The sequence below is a fragment of the Gavia stellata genome, chromosome 26 (assembly GCF_030936135.1).
Source record: "Gavia stellata isolate bGavSte3 chromosome 26, bGavSte3.hap2, whole genome shotgun sequence".
Classification (NCBI taxonomy): Eukaryota; Metazoa; Chordata; class Aves; order Gaviiformes; family Gaviidae; genus Gavia; species Gavia stellata.
In genome coordinates, this window is record NC_082619.1 from 2,660,530 (window position 1) to 2,676,498 (window position 15,969).

The following is a 15,969-nucleotide window of genomic DNA, read 5'->3' on the forward strand; positions in this document are numbered from 1 at the left end:
ACAGCCCCGAAGTACCACCCCTGCTGTAGTGCCTCAGCTCGAGGTGACGGATCAGCAGCCGCCTCTCACGTACTTCCCATGGGCACAGCCCCTCTCCACACTGCCAGCCTCCACTTTGCAGTACCAGCCAGCTTCTTCCACACTTTCCGGGCCACAGTTTGTGCCTTTGCCAATCTCCATTCCTGAGCCAGCCCCCCAGGAGCTGGAGGATGCCAGACGAGTCATCGGCACACTGCCCATTGAGAAGCTGCTTCTAGAAGATGAAGACAATGATACGTATGTTTTAAACCATGCTCTTTCTGTTGAAGGGCTTTAAGTTGCACATCTGGGCCTGATCCTCACCTACTCAATACTCCACCTGGCACCACAGTGAGTTTTGAGTACAGAGGAAAAGCAGGCTGGGGGTTGGGGTGGGAACTTTACTTGCAATTTTGGTGTCCACCTCTAGCACACCATCACTTGTGTGTTGTGTGAAACTTGCTTTGTCCTGGGGCCCAGCACAAGATTTCTCAGCTGTTACAGTTCCTGCTACCTCTCCCAGGCAGGCTTTTGACACTGCGTAGTTCTTGTGCTCAGCGTCAGCATGAGGTGACTTTCATCCTCAGACACAGGGCATGGTCTCAAACTGACATACTATAGTGTAGCTGTGGCCAACTGTAGCATGCGGTAAGGGTACATTTGCCTCTAAATATTGGCAAGACCTGGTTCACTAGGGCTGCTTTTCAAAGCTCATTGTAAATGCCTTGTCTGTGTGTCTTTGCCCTGTCCATGGAGGAACCTCTACCTGATCTAGGCCACTAGAAAACATTTTGGGGGCCTAAATTGACATTTTTCTTTCCTAAATTGAACTGCTCCATTGGAAAACAGGAAAATGTAAAGCGTAGGTTGTTCTAGTGGTGCAGGTAGGTGCATTAGTCTGAAGACAAAAGTCAATACAGCTGAACTAAGTGCCAGTGCAGGCAGACATCCCTATTTACAGAGCAACACAAAGTAGCCTAGCCGAAACGTTTGAGGTCACACAAAGGTGTAACTTGAAGGTGTCACCCTGGCTGCCATTGGAAGACAGCCACGTAGATGTGGGACAGTGGTTTGGAATCACGGTCTTTCAGCTGCAGAATGTTTTTGGACTCTAAAATATCCACTTTTGAGATTGGGGGCTGATTTTGTGGCTGGCTGGTAATGCTGCATGTTCTACCAATGGACAGATTCTGGTCCCACTGAAGTAACCGGGAGTTTTGCCTGAGTCAGGATTGCAAGACATGGCCCTGTATCAGGAGATCATTGAGAAGACAGGGTCTTCCAAAACCTGGACTTCAGTCCACCAAGGAATTCACGGCATTACTATTAGCTGGCAATACTTCGGTTTGGTCTGTAGCATTTGAGAGTGAAGTCGGTGATGTCGTGCTGAGCCAGGGAACGGTAGTAACCTCTCTTCTGTCTTACTGCTACGGAAAGTTTCTCTGTGCTGTAGTCTCCCAGGCCCACAGGTGCACAAATTTGCTTTATAGCTTTTGATTGTCTTTCCTGGAGAATGGGTAGCTTTACTTTTTCCTTTGATGCAACTGTAAATATTATTGTTGATGTTCAGGAGTGCCATGCCACAGGCAAATATATTTGCAGGAGATATATCCCCTTCTAACTCTGTTTATTGTCGTCTTAATAAACAAGAGACTCTTGGCTGGTGAACACAATTTCTCTGGGTTTTTCTGCTTTCTAAAGCCCAGGATCCTTAGGTGATTGTATTATTTGCAAGACTAACTGCAAAATAATTTATTGCACTGTTTATTACCTGGTGTCCAGCACTCCAGTTGCCACCCAGGCAATATTTCAAGTGACCTTACAGTTTATGCCTGAGTGAGGTTTGCAAGCTCAGGTTGAAAGTCTTGAGGACTTTCAAAGCATATTTTGTTATTTAATATTGACAAATCTGGAAGACATAAGCAATAGATCATGTAAGTGATCACAAAGTTGTTTGAAAATAGCAGTAGTTCAGATGCATTGAAATTAGTGGCTTACATTTGCAGAAAAACCCAGCAAAGAAATTAATTAGAAGGAGCTTAGTTCACCACTGCTTATTCCCGTTTTATAAGCACAAAGACATTCAGTAGGTAAAACTGGGATAATGCAGTTGTGACTCAAGCCTGTGGTTGCTAAGATTGCTTTTAAATTTCTTTCACTCCAATGTATGTAAATTCTGTGTGTGAATATAAAACAATGGCAAACTGTTTCAGAATTTCTTTCTGGGTTGTTCTGGTTAGAAAAAGACAAAATCTTTTTCAATAAAGATTTACAGTAACTTGCATATGCCTAGAGTGTTTTATTTCCTATCCAAAATGGTAACCCAGCGTTGGTTGAACAATTAGTTGAATAACATATGTACAGGCTAGAACCACAGATTAGCTGTTAGACTTTCTGCTAGTTTTGCACATTAAGGCAGACTAAGGAGGAGCTTCATGATCCAAATATGGCCTGGAGGCACTGTTTACTCAAACAGTCCTTACTCACAGAAGCACTCCTGCAGTTCAGATATTAGTTCAATCACTATTATCCTCTGTTGGCATCCCTGGCGATGTGTGGGTCTGCAGCCACAGCTAATGCTGAGCTTGTCTGAAAGTCAGACTAGCCATCAAGTTGTATTTCTACTTCCTGAAATGGCAAGGTGTGGCTCTGGGGTACCTGGGAGAAGACACGACTGCTTACCACTTCTGACTAAAAAGTATCAAATGTTGCTGTCTGGAGTGAAACAAACCCAGGGGCTGGTACGACTGCCTGTAGGATGGTCTCCTCCTGGGCAAAGGGGAATTGCAAAGCTACCTGTGTGTGTCTGGCACCCTTGCAAATAGGACTTGGAATGGAAGTGGCAAGTAGCTCTGTGTAATTGTCTCCAGCTCCAGCCATAGAGCCTGGCAACCAAAGCGAAGCAGTGAAGAGTTTTCCCTGTTGCTCAGGACCATGTCACCAGCAAGCCCATAACTGCTATGGTTGTGACAACTCTTTGCCTTATGCACAAGATAAGGACTCGATCCCTCTCACCAGTAGTTTTTATAAACAAGTAGAGCTCAACAGGCTGTTTACAAATGCACCATTTAGAAGAGGCTGTTTGTTACCCCGGATGGTGAGGTACCACCAATGGCATACAAGGCTCTATCACCCCAACAAGTGATACATACATACTATATGGTATGCTGGGCCCCAGCACTAGGCTTTGTGGAGGACTTAGATACCTCCCAGCATCAGGGCGAATCTTACCTGAAAGAAAGTGCTGAAGTTGAAAGAAGACAGCCTGTCAAAGCTCAGGAGTGCTGAGGGCTCTTGAAAGCTGCAGTTACTTTGAGGTAGGAAGACCTTTCCATGGGAGTGGGGGCTTTCAAGGTCAAGCCCTTTGGGGCTTATGGCATGGTTTGTGGAACACTGGGTATAAAACCCCCAAAGTGGCTATGCTACCGTGTAAAACTGTTTGCTCCCAGGGTGGATCATGGCTGAGCAGTGATCGGTGTCTTTATTTACTGTCTTAGAATTCTACATATTTATGCAGCTAAAGGTATGAGGGCGTATACATTGGCAGTTGCAGAGCGCATGAAATTGCTGCGAAGACTAGATGCCAAGGAACACAGAGGAAAGGTAATACGGACCACTTTCTCGTGCAAACAGCAGTGTTTGGGCTGGGCATGGGCTTTGCATGACTGAAAGCAACTGATACTCTGAAAAATCCAGCTCTGTCTCTCTGTTACTGCAAAGGAAGCCTTGGTCATTCATATGCCTTCCTTAGGTGCCTCTGGCAGGATCCTAAAATTAAGTGGGATGAGAATGAGCTTGTTGTCTTTTCAGCCCATGGTTCATAGAGTGATCTAAGACAACACTGGTCCAGGAAAATATGTGTATGTTGGCAGTAGTGTCTGACACCAAAGGTTTTATGAACAACAGATTTATGCTAGGAGTGCTGCACCTGACATTAAACTGTGTTTCAAAAATGCTGGACTTGGGTTGTCAACCAGTTTAGGGCTGAAGAACGCTAGAGGCAGTTCAGCAGGAGCTGGGAAATGCCCCCCATCTCATGATGCCATGGGTACTAATACGTGTTGTTCAAAATCTGTCTGTGAGCTGTCTTTGCTTTATGCTCCACAATCCTTGGGATTCTACATACCATTCAGCCCAGACTGCCTTTCCCCATTCCTTGTTTTATGACAGCATCTGCTTCTAGACTCTCACATTTTATCTGCTCTGCTGCTATTTTCAGACTCCTCTGCTGGTGGCCGTCACTGCCAGGCAGCCAGCTATTGTCTATGATTTGATCCAGACAGGAGCAGATGTCAATGCTGTAGACAACAAAGGGCAGTCAGCTTTACATCTTGCTGCAACATACGGGTATGCCCAAGTTCTTCAGGTAGGAAAAGCTTTTATGGTTTTAATTGCTACCAATATAAACCTACAAGAAAGTCTCAATATTGGTGTCTTTAAATAAGTGTCTTGGAAGGCAAGATGTCAGTAAGCAATGAAAACTGACCAAAGTCTCCGTTTCCATTGTTTTAGGAATCGACTTCCCAGGTTATTCCTGTTTTAGGACTACACTTGCAGCTAACATCAGCCTCCTGTTACAGAGGAAATGGCTTTAGTGTATCTGGAGGGGGAAATAAATTCTTTCTGCAGATTGTATCTCTAAATTTGCTGATGGCAGGCCAGGCGGAGTGGGCCTGCTCTGGCTTGAGCCCCCAGTGTTGTACTGATGCCTGCATTGGAGGGGGTTCCCCAGAGGCTGCAGGCAGCTGTGGGGTGTCAGGAGAGGGAGCAATGATAGCAGTGTAAAAACCACTCCCTGATGTCAGTGTTGTCCAGACAGGAGCAATGAATTGTGTCCGTACTCAAGCCAGCTGAAGAGAGAGTAGATGTGACCCTGCAGACAGAGCCAGCACAGGCACAGCCTTCAAGATGAGACACGTTTTTCAGATTTTATTCAAAACCAAGATCCATCGAGATTTTCCAGGCTGTGAGAGAAACTAGACACTCCTGTACAGCCAGAATCTGCTAGAGCTTTTATGACTTATATGACCAGATCTTCGCTTTCCTATTGCCTCACAGATCTTTCTGTAGACAGGGTCTACGTCTGTGTGCCAGCCAGACTCTAACAGCCCTGAAGAGCAAATTAGCACATTAGAAAAAGCATTGTGGGAATTTTTGGAAGGGTTTACATAGCAGAGATAAGCATACTGGAACCTGTCTCGTCTCTTAAATGCTTAGCTATTGGCCATAAAATGGAATGAATACAAGGTGATTCGCATCAGGACTGAGTATAGGCAGCTTCAATGCAGAGTTTCATTGCAGCAGCATGGCTGCTGATGAGCTTACCTGAGGGTAGGGCACAGGGTCCTCTGAGGATGAGGGATGGGTCAGTAGAAGTGCCGGGGGGTACCTGGCATGCTGGCAGCCCATCTCCAGTATTCGTTAGCTCTGCCTTGCACACGCCCTGGGTTAGGTCATGAGCAGTCGGTTAATGTGTAACATTGTGAGTTCTTCAGAAAACAGGTGTTTCATTCAGTGGGGAAAAGTCTTTTACATCCAGATGATTCTGACAAAGCCTCCCAGAGTGCCTTGTTGTGGTTTGTGTTTTGTTTTTTGGGTTTGGGGTTTTTTTCTCTCTTGATATAAGAAGGGAAAATGCACGCAGGTTTGTTTTTCTTGGTGTGGTCAAAGCCATGAAATGCTTTACGGTTGGTTTGTTTGTTTGTTTGTTTCTCTTAATTGTTTTTTCTATGGGATTAAATATCTAATCTTTAATCATCAGGCAGCTCAGAGCTACTTGTCAATATTTGATCTGTATATATTATATTATTGTTATGAAAAGAGAGCACAAGCCCTAACCTTCCTGGATAACCTTTCAGCAGAAGGATTCTGTCCTGTGCCTTGCCTAACTTGATGAGATCCTGGATGAGTCACTGCACTGCAAAAATTCTCAGCCAAAATGCTGTAATGTGAACAACTTGCTTTATTCAATCAGGAGCAAAAATGCATTATCTGTAATAATATATTCCAAGCAATGCTCATCTCCAGACCACTGTTTCATGCCATTTATAGGCTCTGCATCCTCATTGCTGAAGCCATGGCAACAAGCTGTGGTTTTAACCTGTCACACTGCTGCACATCTGCTGCACGTATAAAAAAGAAAGAGTAAATAAATCCAGTCTGAAAATTTCCAGTGTCAACAAACTTTTAGGTAGTAAAGTTTGGCTGTACCTGTCAAGGAGCGATTTTCATTTATCCTTGCCAAGAATAACTCAGAATAAATATGAATTGGTGGTTTCGATGCCTTTGCTTAATCCAGGGTGAAAGCGAGGAGGTTAGCAATCTTGACCTGGGGGCAGTGACTTAATTTTGCGGTCCTGAACCGAGAATCTAATAGGTTACTATACTTAGGTGGGGTTTAGGAAACTAAGGAACATGATCATTTTGTGTAACCCTGGATGTCCCTGTAAGGAAATAGATTCACAGCACTGAAATCTAGTGTCAAATAAGGGTTTAGTTTGCAGTTAAATGATAATTAGCTGCTTGTTTGCTTGGTTTTAAATTTTGTTAGTTTTGACTGATTTTGGCTTGGACAGTATTCTGCTGAACTAAAATTTTCCATTTCTCTGTTGCTTCTAGGTTATACTGTCACTAGGTTTCCCTCTTGATTTAGAAATGAAGGATTTTGAAGGTAAAACCCTTTACACAAATATTTTATAGTGATATTTAAAAAATGAAAAACTGTATTGGCTATTTCATTGACTGATGCTCAGTGGTGTTTGGTGGTGTGCTAGGAGGCCAGAGTGGCCTCAGAAACTGCCTGGAGGAGAGTCGTTGCTGTCCACTCAAATGCCACAGAATTCAATGGTGCTGATGATTCAAAGGTGATTCAATGCACAACTGGAACTGAGCACATGCTGGAGTGCCCCATAAAGTGTCTATAGAGTCAATACGGTGCCTTCGAAACCAGAGAAGGGCTGGTGCCTTAACACCGCCTGTGCAGAGATGCATATGCTGTCCCCGCCAGCCCTCGCTTCCTCTCTATGCATCAATATCTTTGTTGGGACTGCCGTTATCTTCCTCCCATACTTGGTTTTCCAGGCCATACCCCACTCCACTGTGCTGTTCTGGCCCACAACGCCCTGCTCCGGGAGCAGGGTTGCCAGACGTTGACGGAGGAGCAGCAGAAAGGTCTTCAGCACCAGAGCGAAGAGCTGGAGTCCTGTATCCACCTCCTGGTGCAGACAGGAGCCTCCATCTACAGCCGGGTAAGGGATCAGCTCCATTATCCGTATGCTGTTTGCTTGTATGGGAACTCTCCCCTGCCTGCCTGAGGCTTGCGCTGTGCTCAGACTATAGAACTGGAGAAGAAATGAACTGCTGAGAGAAGGACCAAGCCTGTTCCCCTTTCAAGTGACTGGTTGCAGAGTTAGTTGCTGCCTTTTGGAGTTACTTTCTTGCAGCCTGACGCAAACACTGGACAGTAAGAGGGCCGCTGAAGGGAAGGAGGTGCTCCACACGAGTTGCAGAGCTGGCCTGGACTTTTCTTCAATGGGTTTATATAATAACTTCAGGTTGTTCTGCAGAACATTTATTTCATTTGTTTTTTTCTGTTTTTAAATAGGATGTGAAAAGCAACAAGACAGTTCTTCATTTTACAGTCCAGGATGGGAACATCTCCCTGCTCAGATACTTCTTGGAGCTGAATGCTTTTAAGTCCAAGGACTTTGTCAACAACAAGGTAAGTCAGGCTGTGTGTGGACAGGGTTTGTGTGCACATCCATAGGCAGAGGAGATGCCAAGAGCAGTGCGAGAGCTGTGCTGTGGTGGGAGGCTGCAGGCAGACAGAAGCATTGGGAGATCTTTGGGGTCCTGCAGAAACCAGTTATTCTATTCCCACATATATTTTTTCTGGAGGGAGAGAGCAACAGTTTGTGAATCTGAACTTTTTTTTTTAACCTGAAGCTGCATTTTCCATTTTCCACACTTCACCTGGAAAGCAGTGCCTGGCTTGAACTCTGAGTTGTGTCGTGAAACGCAGGCCCCTCTCCCAGCAGGCAGAAGCTGACAGAATGAGAGAACAAGATAACCAGGGAAGAGGAAGGACGTGGGAAGTGGTTACTTGAGGAGGAACATGAACTTCATTACATTAGGCTGAAGACTGAGAAAACAGATCTGCAATGATGTAATGGTTTGCTGTTGGCAGCAACATAATACTGAAAGACGGCAGTTTAGGGCAGCCATGTATCAAGTAATCTCTCCTGACAAACATGCCATCCATAGGAAGGACAAAGCTCCTATTTCAGTTAAGGGAGATGGTGACTCTTTCTGCCTTAAATGTTATTTGCAAGTCTTCTGTCTCTGTTTGTGCCTGGGCACACACTGGTTATTGTGATGGCTGCTTGCAAGTTTGAGCCTGGAGAATCAAAACATTCAGAAGGCCCACCAACCCCTTACAGCTGCCTGGAGCAACAGAAGACGACAGACACATGCTACAGGCAGTGAACCAGTGGCTGACATTGCCAGGCAGGTGAAGCATGGGGAAAACAGCTCTTTGAAGCAAGGCAGCATCCTTGCTGGGCATGCGGGAGCCTAGGCACTGTGGCAAGCAGACCATCTCTCACTCTGGGGCTCGGGACCCTGCTTTAGGCACTCTATGCAACCCTGCTGACTGAGCTGAACTTTTGCTGACATTGGCTCCTCAGTGCAGGGTTTCTGGAGGCACAGCCATTCCTAGGTTGTAGAGAGCAAGGTAGAAACCTTCCCAGCGCTGCTGTTGTGTCACCCATCCCCTTGCTGCCCCATACTTCACCTCTGAGCAGATACCAAGCAGTGACACTATCTTGCAGATGTATCAGCTTCACCCATCCTCCTAAGCAAAAATCCTGACATTCCTGCGCTTTAGCTGAGACATCGCTCTGCACCACCAGCCAGAGCTTTGGCTCTTGGCTGGCTGCCCCCTCTCAGCAGGACTAGGTGGGTGATTCTGGGGGCTTCTGCAGAAGGGCAGAAAAGCAGGAAAGGACAGAGGGAGGGGAGGACAAGGCTAGGGCTCCCTGTTTCGAGAGGGTCACTGCATTAGCTTTTCATTTCAACAGTTTCAGTCTCTTAGCCTTGCTTGTACTCCCTAAATCATCCACATGCTTGTGTCCAACAGAAAGGAATTGAATGTTTTCCATCAACTCAGTTTCTCACTTGGGAAGCAGATACTGGGCAGCTTCACGTTTTTTTTCACCTACAGTTTTCTGTTGGACTGGAGGAAACATGTTTTGCTTTGTGTATGTGGGTAATAACACTAAGTTTCTGTCTTTCTGGACAGTGAAGGGCCTTGCACTGCCTTTTCACTACATTCTTTCTGTATCTTTTAAGACCCATTAGGCAGGTGCTAACTTGTCCATGGGTGTCTGCTGTTGTCTCTTGATCACAGTCCTGTGAGAGCTTCTTACTGTGATAGGATCACTTGGAGTCTTCAGTCTTGTTGGTGAGCTGTCTGAGACAGTGAGAAATACGATGGCAAGGTTGTCTCATACCCATCCTGGCTTCTTAGCTCTTCCAAGTGTGAAGAAGACAAGAAAACAGGGATGCTGGCGTCCATGTTTTGGCTTCCCTGGCTCACCCACTGATTGTTGTGGTTGTCTCATTCCAAATCCATTTCCTTGTGGATTTCACAATGAGAAAAGCATTGAGGCCTTTGAGGTATTTTTCACCTGAAGGATTCCTAGAGTCCACATGTTGGTGCTCTGGACCATTGTCTCGCATAAGCCCTATTAAAGTCAATGGAAAGCTTTAAGATCAGGCATCCATGCCTGGATTTGGAAGCTATCAAGTGCTCCTGCCACAAAGATGCCACAAATAAATGCAGATGTTTCCATTTTAACGAGAAGTCCTATAAAGAGCTTGTAACTACCCCTTGACTCTACGGGATGGTAAAATTGACAAGGATCTGCTTGTTCAGGGCTGGTAAAAAATGCCTTGTCTGAGAACAGCTGTTAAGATCTTGCTGTTTTGTTTTGTGTTTCAATGTCCCTTATGTCTCTGTGGTAAATAGGACCTGAAAATCGTATGTATTCCTTTTAACAACTGGAATAGTAATACATGTTGCAATTTGTGTCTAACCATTCCAAGTTCATGACAAATGTATGATCATTTCCGAGAGAAAAAATATACAGCTGCCTAAATGAGAGTTCTTGCAGACTAAAAATACCTTGCCTTATGCATTTGCTTATTAGGTTTTTCTCATTTAAAACCGTTACCAGTCATACCTGACTAGGCAGGGGCACAGATTTCTACACGGTCTGGTGATACCAGAGCTCTTCTGCAACAAATTGCAGTATGCCCCGTCCTGCGCCCCCGCGTGGCTTCACAACAAATCTTGTCTGTCCTTTCTGTGCAAACCCTGGTGCTGAAAAAGCTGGAGTCAGTATATGCTTAAGCAGGGCCTTGACCTCAGGACTCTGCTTAATGAGAGCGCCATGAAAATAAAGCCAAGAACTACCTTCAGTACCCTGGAAAGGAACAGGGAGAAGGTTTGGAGCCCAGCATGATTTATTTTGTCTGCTGCAGAGCCAAGCCACCTGCAGCCCTGTTTGGTCAACGGTACCCAAAGTCACTGAGGGATATAGGCTGCTGGACCTCTGGCTCAGTTGGAGCACCGGGACGGCTTGGTACCTTTCAAAGCACCTCTTTTTAATGCCATGAGTTTGGTGACCTGGGAGGACTTGCACAGTCAAAGATGCTTGTATAACCTATACGCTATTGCGTCTGGCTTTCACTTGTGTCCAGGTCTCTTTGCAACTTTCTGGTACTTGCAAGTGATCGTAAAAGGGAATAGTGGAGTTGTGTAGCGCACAAATGGGTCTGCTATTGTCGATCCTTGCATAGCCCACGTTTGATGGGTGACACAGCATAACGTGTTCTGTGTCCCTTAAACTGACTTAAATGTTTCCCAGTGAAATAGTTCCTCCTGGATTTCCTCCTGAAATTATTTCTCCTGGATAAATATGCACATTACATGGCCTCTGTCCTTCTCTTTTTCAAATAACTCATCAGGTCTCTGCTTACATGAGGGTACCATTTAGCAGGCGGTTGCACAGTGATTAGGAATGTTGCTGATACAGGACTATTTGTTAGCTGTACCCAAAACATCAAAGCCCCCCAGTGTATAGTGCTCTATCACAGAGAAAAATCTAAATCCACAAATCTCGTGCATGAAGAAGCTATACATGGGAGAAACAGAGCAGGGATACTCCCTCACCTCCTGGTAAGTAATTGTGTGAGGCTTCTTCAGCTCTTGTTTCAAAGGTCTCCATTCCTAGGACAATTCTGAGTAGGTGGCACAGCTTATCAGGAGGTTTCTCTTTTTTCTTCTTCTTCTTCTTTTTCTTTTTCTTCCACTGCATTAGGCACATGGTAACACAGCTTTGCATATGGCAGCTGCATTGCCTCGTGACAAGAACCAGGAAGAAATCGTCCAGTTGCTCCTTGACCACGGGGCAGACCCAAGCATCCGAAACTTGGACAATGATCAGCCAATCCACATGGCTCCTTCTGGAAAAGCTGGGGATCAGGTACATGATCCGCATTGCTGCTGCTTCCTAACACATCTGTGAACACCACAGCTGTCTGTCCTTACCAGGGGAACAGTGAGGACAAGTCATATGACATGGGTCTGACATTGCAGTGGTGTAGGCTTGGGGTTCCTCACTTCAGTAAATCCGTAATCGAGGAGCACAAAACAGCCATTAGCTGGTACTCCAAATACATTTGGAGAGCTGTCAATGTGTAGTTCTTTCATAATGGCAGCAGATCTCAAGGGATGATTGGGTTTCATGCCTACAGGTGTGAAAAGGCTCCTGGAGCCCATCGTAGTCTCTGATATGTTTATATGTTATTTAGTTACACATACATGCATGTAAGTCTGTGTATGTATGTATTGGGGTATCTGCATGCACAGTTTTGGACGGCACGTTATGAACTTCTACATTTTTTTGGCAGGTTAGGCATTTGCTGAAGAAAGGGAAAGTTGCATCTGCATTTATTTCCTGTCACCGAAATGCCAGATCCTAGATTGCCTCCAATTTCTGGAATGGCTTCAACTTCAGCTTGCTGATTGCACAAGGCCTCCTCGAAAAACCATGAGGATGGTTAATCAACACGTCCCTGCTCCTAGAGTCTTTAAACTAGGGTGGGATGACAGTGTTTCTCAACCTGTGGACCATGAGTAGCATGTAAGATATCAGAAGATGAGCTTTAAATTGTTGAAAACTTTATTTTATTAACAAAGAATACTAATAAACCTCAAGCATTGCTTGCAAGCAAGGAGGCAAGCAAAGCAAATGGCTGTTACATAAATAAGCAAAGGGTCGAAGTAGAGCCAACCTTTGGAGGCAACGGAAACCCATGGTGGTGCCGGAACACAAGATGGTATTTTGGCTATAAAAGGTTGAGAAATACTGCTCTAAGACATGCTTGAACTGTGCCTCTTATTAGGTCCTGTACAGAGGTACTGGTTGAAATGCTGAAGCCTTTGTGATGTGCAATTACCTCCATTGTTCCTGCTAGCCTGGGAATGCAGAAACCCGAGGGGAGGGAAAAGACTGGATGGAAGAGGTCAAGTCAGCCTGAGGAGTCATCCATGGCTGTATTTCACCTGAGAGAATGGATATCCGAACTCGAGCTCCAAGTGAGGGTTCCTGCAAGCTGCTACTACCCCATCTCTTAGCGCTTTGTGGAAGAAAGCTGCAGCAGCTGTCCATTGCCGCAGTCTCTCACCCCACCCCAAGAAAAGAAAACAGATGCTTGTAAGAGCAAGTACATGGGGCAGGTTCTCAGCAGCGCAGGTTCGTGTGGCTCCTGAGTGCTTCCCGGTGAAGGGATTCCTCTTTGAGACATCTGATCCAATCCAAGTCTCGAGCTCTGATGGCAAAGAATAGCTCGGGAAGCACCTCAGAGTTGAGGAGCTGAACCCTCACCTGAGCTAGTGCCTGTGTAGGAGGCTTCCTTTGGGTCTTCAACAGCTTTTAGGCATGGACAGGGTAGAAAACCTTTGAGCCATGTGGGCCTGTGCACAGCAGGGTCAGAGTGCAATGTGGTAAGTCCTCTCCTACTCCCATTCTTATCTAAGAGGGCGTTTTAATAGATTCTTCTTATTCTTTCTGTGAAATGATTTGTGAATTGCTGTGCAATCAGCTGGCAACAGTGTCTCTGCCGGGTCAATAGGATTGAAGGTAGATGCCTGAAGGGAGTGAAAGTCATGTTTTGACAACCCCTTCACAGAGGCTGTCTCATCTTCAGTACATGTTCTGAATTATAGTTTGCTGATTTCCCGATGTTGCACAAGTTATTTTTTCTAACAGGACTGAACAGTAAGATGAAGGGCAGATGTCTTAAATGACTGCAGTAACTTCCTCGATCACCCACTGACTAACTCAATGGGATGGGGTTTTCTAAAGCACTTGTCAGTCTCGCAGACCTGGACTGTTTAAACAACTTGTTTAGCAGACTTGAACAAAAGCTCTTAAGAAATGCAGAGATCTTCTCAACTTTCTCAGCCCTCCTCTCTGCTGTTTTGCTATTGCTTCTCACTACATCATATCTACAAACCTGCCAACATCCGCTGACAAAAAAGCAGACATGTATTTGCATATGTTTGCATAAATTTGCATGTATCTGGGCATAGGCCAGCAAAAGCATGTGCTTTCTTACTTTGAAGGGATGTTATAACAAGCCCTGAATTGAGCGATAACTGCATTGGTGAGTTAGTACTGTGTGTCAAGACAAAATGGTCAATAAAGTATCTGTTTCTTGAACTTACTAGCAACAAAACTGTAAAACTGTGACCAACGTGTGGCATGTGATGCACTAGGGAAAATGCAAAAAGCTTTTTGCCATCTAGAAATGTCTATGAGATGACAGAAGTCCTTTTGTTGCAAGTGAAAAAATACATGAGCTGTTTTCTAGAGTGGCTTATCTCTTTATTGTTTCATCTGCCTTCTGTTGGATGTTTAATACAGAGCAACGCCATCAGTGACCTGTAGTCTGTAAACATCACCATCTCCAGAATATCAGGGAAAATATCGGTCTGGGGAGGGATGGATGTGGCTTCATTCAAAGCATCACCCTAGCAGCCTGTGTAACTCAGAGTTGATAGATGAGATTTGCAGAGGGAAGATCCCGTGACTGCCCCAGGAAGGATTTGTTCTCTCTACATGCACATCTGTGTTCAGCTCCCAAAGCTCACACATTAGTGGCCTGCTCTGAAGCCAGCCACAATCAACAAACTGTTCATATTGTCTTTAGACTGGATCCACGAGGCAGTTGGAGACTGCTGCTTCCCCATGCATGTAAAGCACCTTTCACTTTCCCTGTCAAGCCAGCCAGTTCCTGCCCTGTGTATCAAGAAAACCCCTTTTAAGGCTCAAAGGTGGTCTGAGTGTTAAGTCTTCTGTGCTGGGGTGAATTTCATTGGTTTTAGCAGTATCTTAGTTCACAGTTGACCCCTCAAATTTCTATGACTTTTTCAGGGGAAATGTACATTTTATAACCTTAGCAGTACTGGCAGTGTGTGATACCCCTTTATTTGCACAGTTTATCTCTTCCTACCTGTGGCTTTGGATAAGTTGCTATTAACAAAGGCTTGTTATCCCCAAACAAATGTTCTGAAGTGGCACCATAGAAAAGTCGCCAGTTGGTTGGCAAGGAAAACTTTTTGATTAAATATTCTGTGCAACTGGTAAAGGACCTGAAAATAAGAACCTTTAATTTTCTCTATAACTGCGGGTTACTTCTGGAGTTATTCGTGGCTTTTGTAAGAATGGGGTGATCCTCACTTTTGTGTAAACACATGTTTATGTAGGCTGGCAGAACTTCACCTGGCAGGAACGGATGAAATGCCACTGTTTCCGTAGCGCTGTGCCAGCTCTGTTGCAGATGTGACCCAAGCTACTTTCCTTTAACCCCCCCCTTTTTTTTGGGGGGGGGGGGCGAGGTGGGGGAAAATAAAGGGGTGAAGGAATATGTTCCTCGTAGCCAGAAAATACACAATCAACCTTTGAACAGTTCTCCTCTGTTGTTTTTCTTCCTTTCTTATGTCAACAAGGCATCATTATGTCAACAGTCAGCAAGCTTTTACTTGCACAGTTTATGTCACCTGCAGCTATAGACATGGAGTTGGGGAACGGTGTCTAAAACATGTTTGCAGTCCCTGGCATGGGGGATTGCAAAACAACTGGAGAAAGAGCAGCAGAGAAATAGGAAGAGGCTGCAAGGGATGGAGGACAGCGCTACTTACTCAATGGAAGCTGTTAGAGCCCAGAGACCCCAGTGCATAGAAACATTTTGCTGGAAATATCCTGGTCCCAACAGAGCAGTGGTAGTTTCAGAGCCGCTGGTCCCATGCAGCGTGAAGCCAATAGCTGTTAAATACCAGCTATCTTTAAGAGCATGCTGCATGCTCCCATCTCAGCACCTCAGCCACCTGCGAGCCCTGGAAGTGTGGAAGCTCGGTGGTGAGACCAGCCCAGCCCTTCAAGAGAGAGCTTCCCCCACTGGAGGGGTGCTTTTTTTGCCTGGGTCAGGCAACATCCAAGGAGCAGGAATAAGAATGGGATGTAGGGTAGTTTGTAATGACCACTGCCATTCCTAAGTGGCCATGCCTAACCAGCAGCCATGGGTTCAATGATGGGCACAACCTCTCCACTGCACACCACAGTCTCACAGAGCAGTCCTCTTTGGAGATGCAGTGTAACCACTGATAGCTGTACAGGTCTATGCCACAATATACTGACAAATGGGCAATCTGGTGATAACATTAGATTTAGATATCCGTCTGATGTGGAGGTGAGAGATATGTTGTTAGACTGCAACACTTTGCCTGACTTCCTTGCTGCCACTGTTGTGTAGACTGGGATACTCTTAACCTTGCCGCAAAATGTGTTAATACGAGCGCTCTCCTTGTTGAATGCTTGCTTACTA

The 15,969-nt window shown here is 45.3% G+C and overlaps 1 protein-coding gene across 1 annotated transcript in view; it reads left to right on the plus strand.

The window, feature by feature from the left end:
• Window positions 1-12,135, plus strand: part of POU2AF1 (POU class 2 homeobox associating factor 1) — a 58,423-nt gene extending 46,288 nt beyond the window's left edge. Inside the window, exons 3-10 of the mRNA XM_059829556.1 lie at window positions 158-276; window positions 3,516-3,621; window positions 4,238-4,384; window positions 6,637-6,688; window positions 7,099-7,265; window positions 7,622-7,738; window positions 11,400-11,564; window positions 12,064-12,135. Of these exons, the coding sequence (XP_059685539.1) occupies window positions 158-276; window positions 3,516-3,621; window positions 4,238-4,384; window positions 6,637-6,688; window positions 7,099-7,265; window positions 7,622-7,738; window positions 11,400-11,564; window positions 12,064-12,135 (945 nt within the window). The remainder of the gene's footprint in view (window positions 1-157; window positions 277-3,515; window positions 3,622-4,237; window positions 4,385-6,636; window positions 6,689-7,098; window positions 7,266-7,621; window positions 7,739-11,399; window positions 11,565-12,063) is intronic.
• Window positions 12,136-15,969: the final 3,834 nt, after the last annotated feature.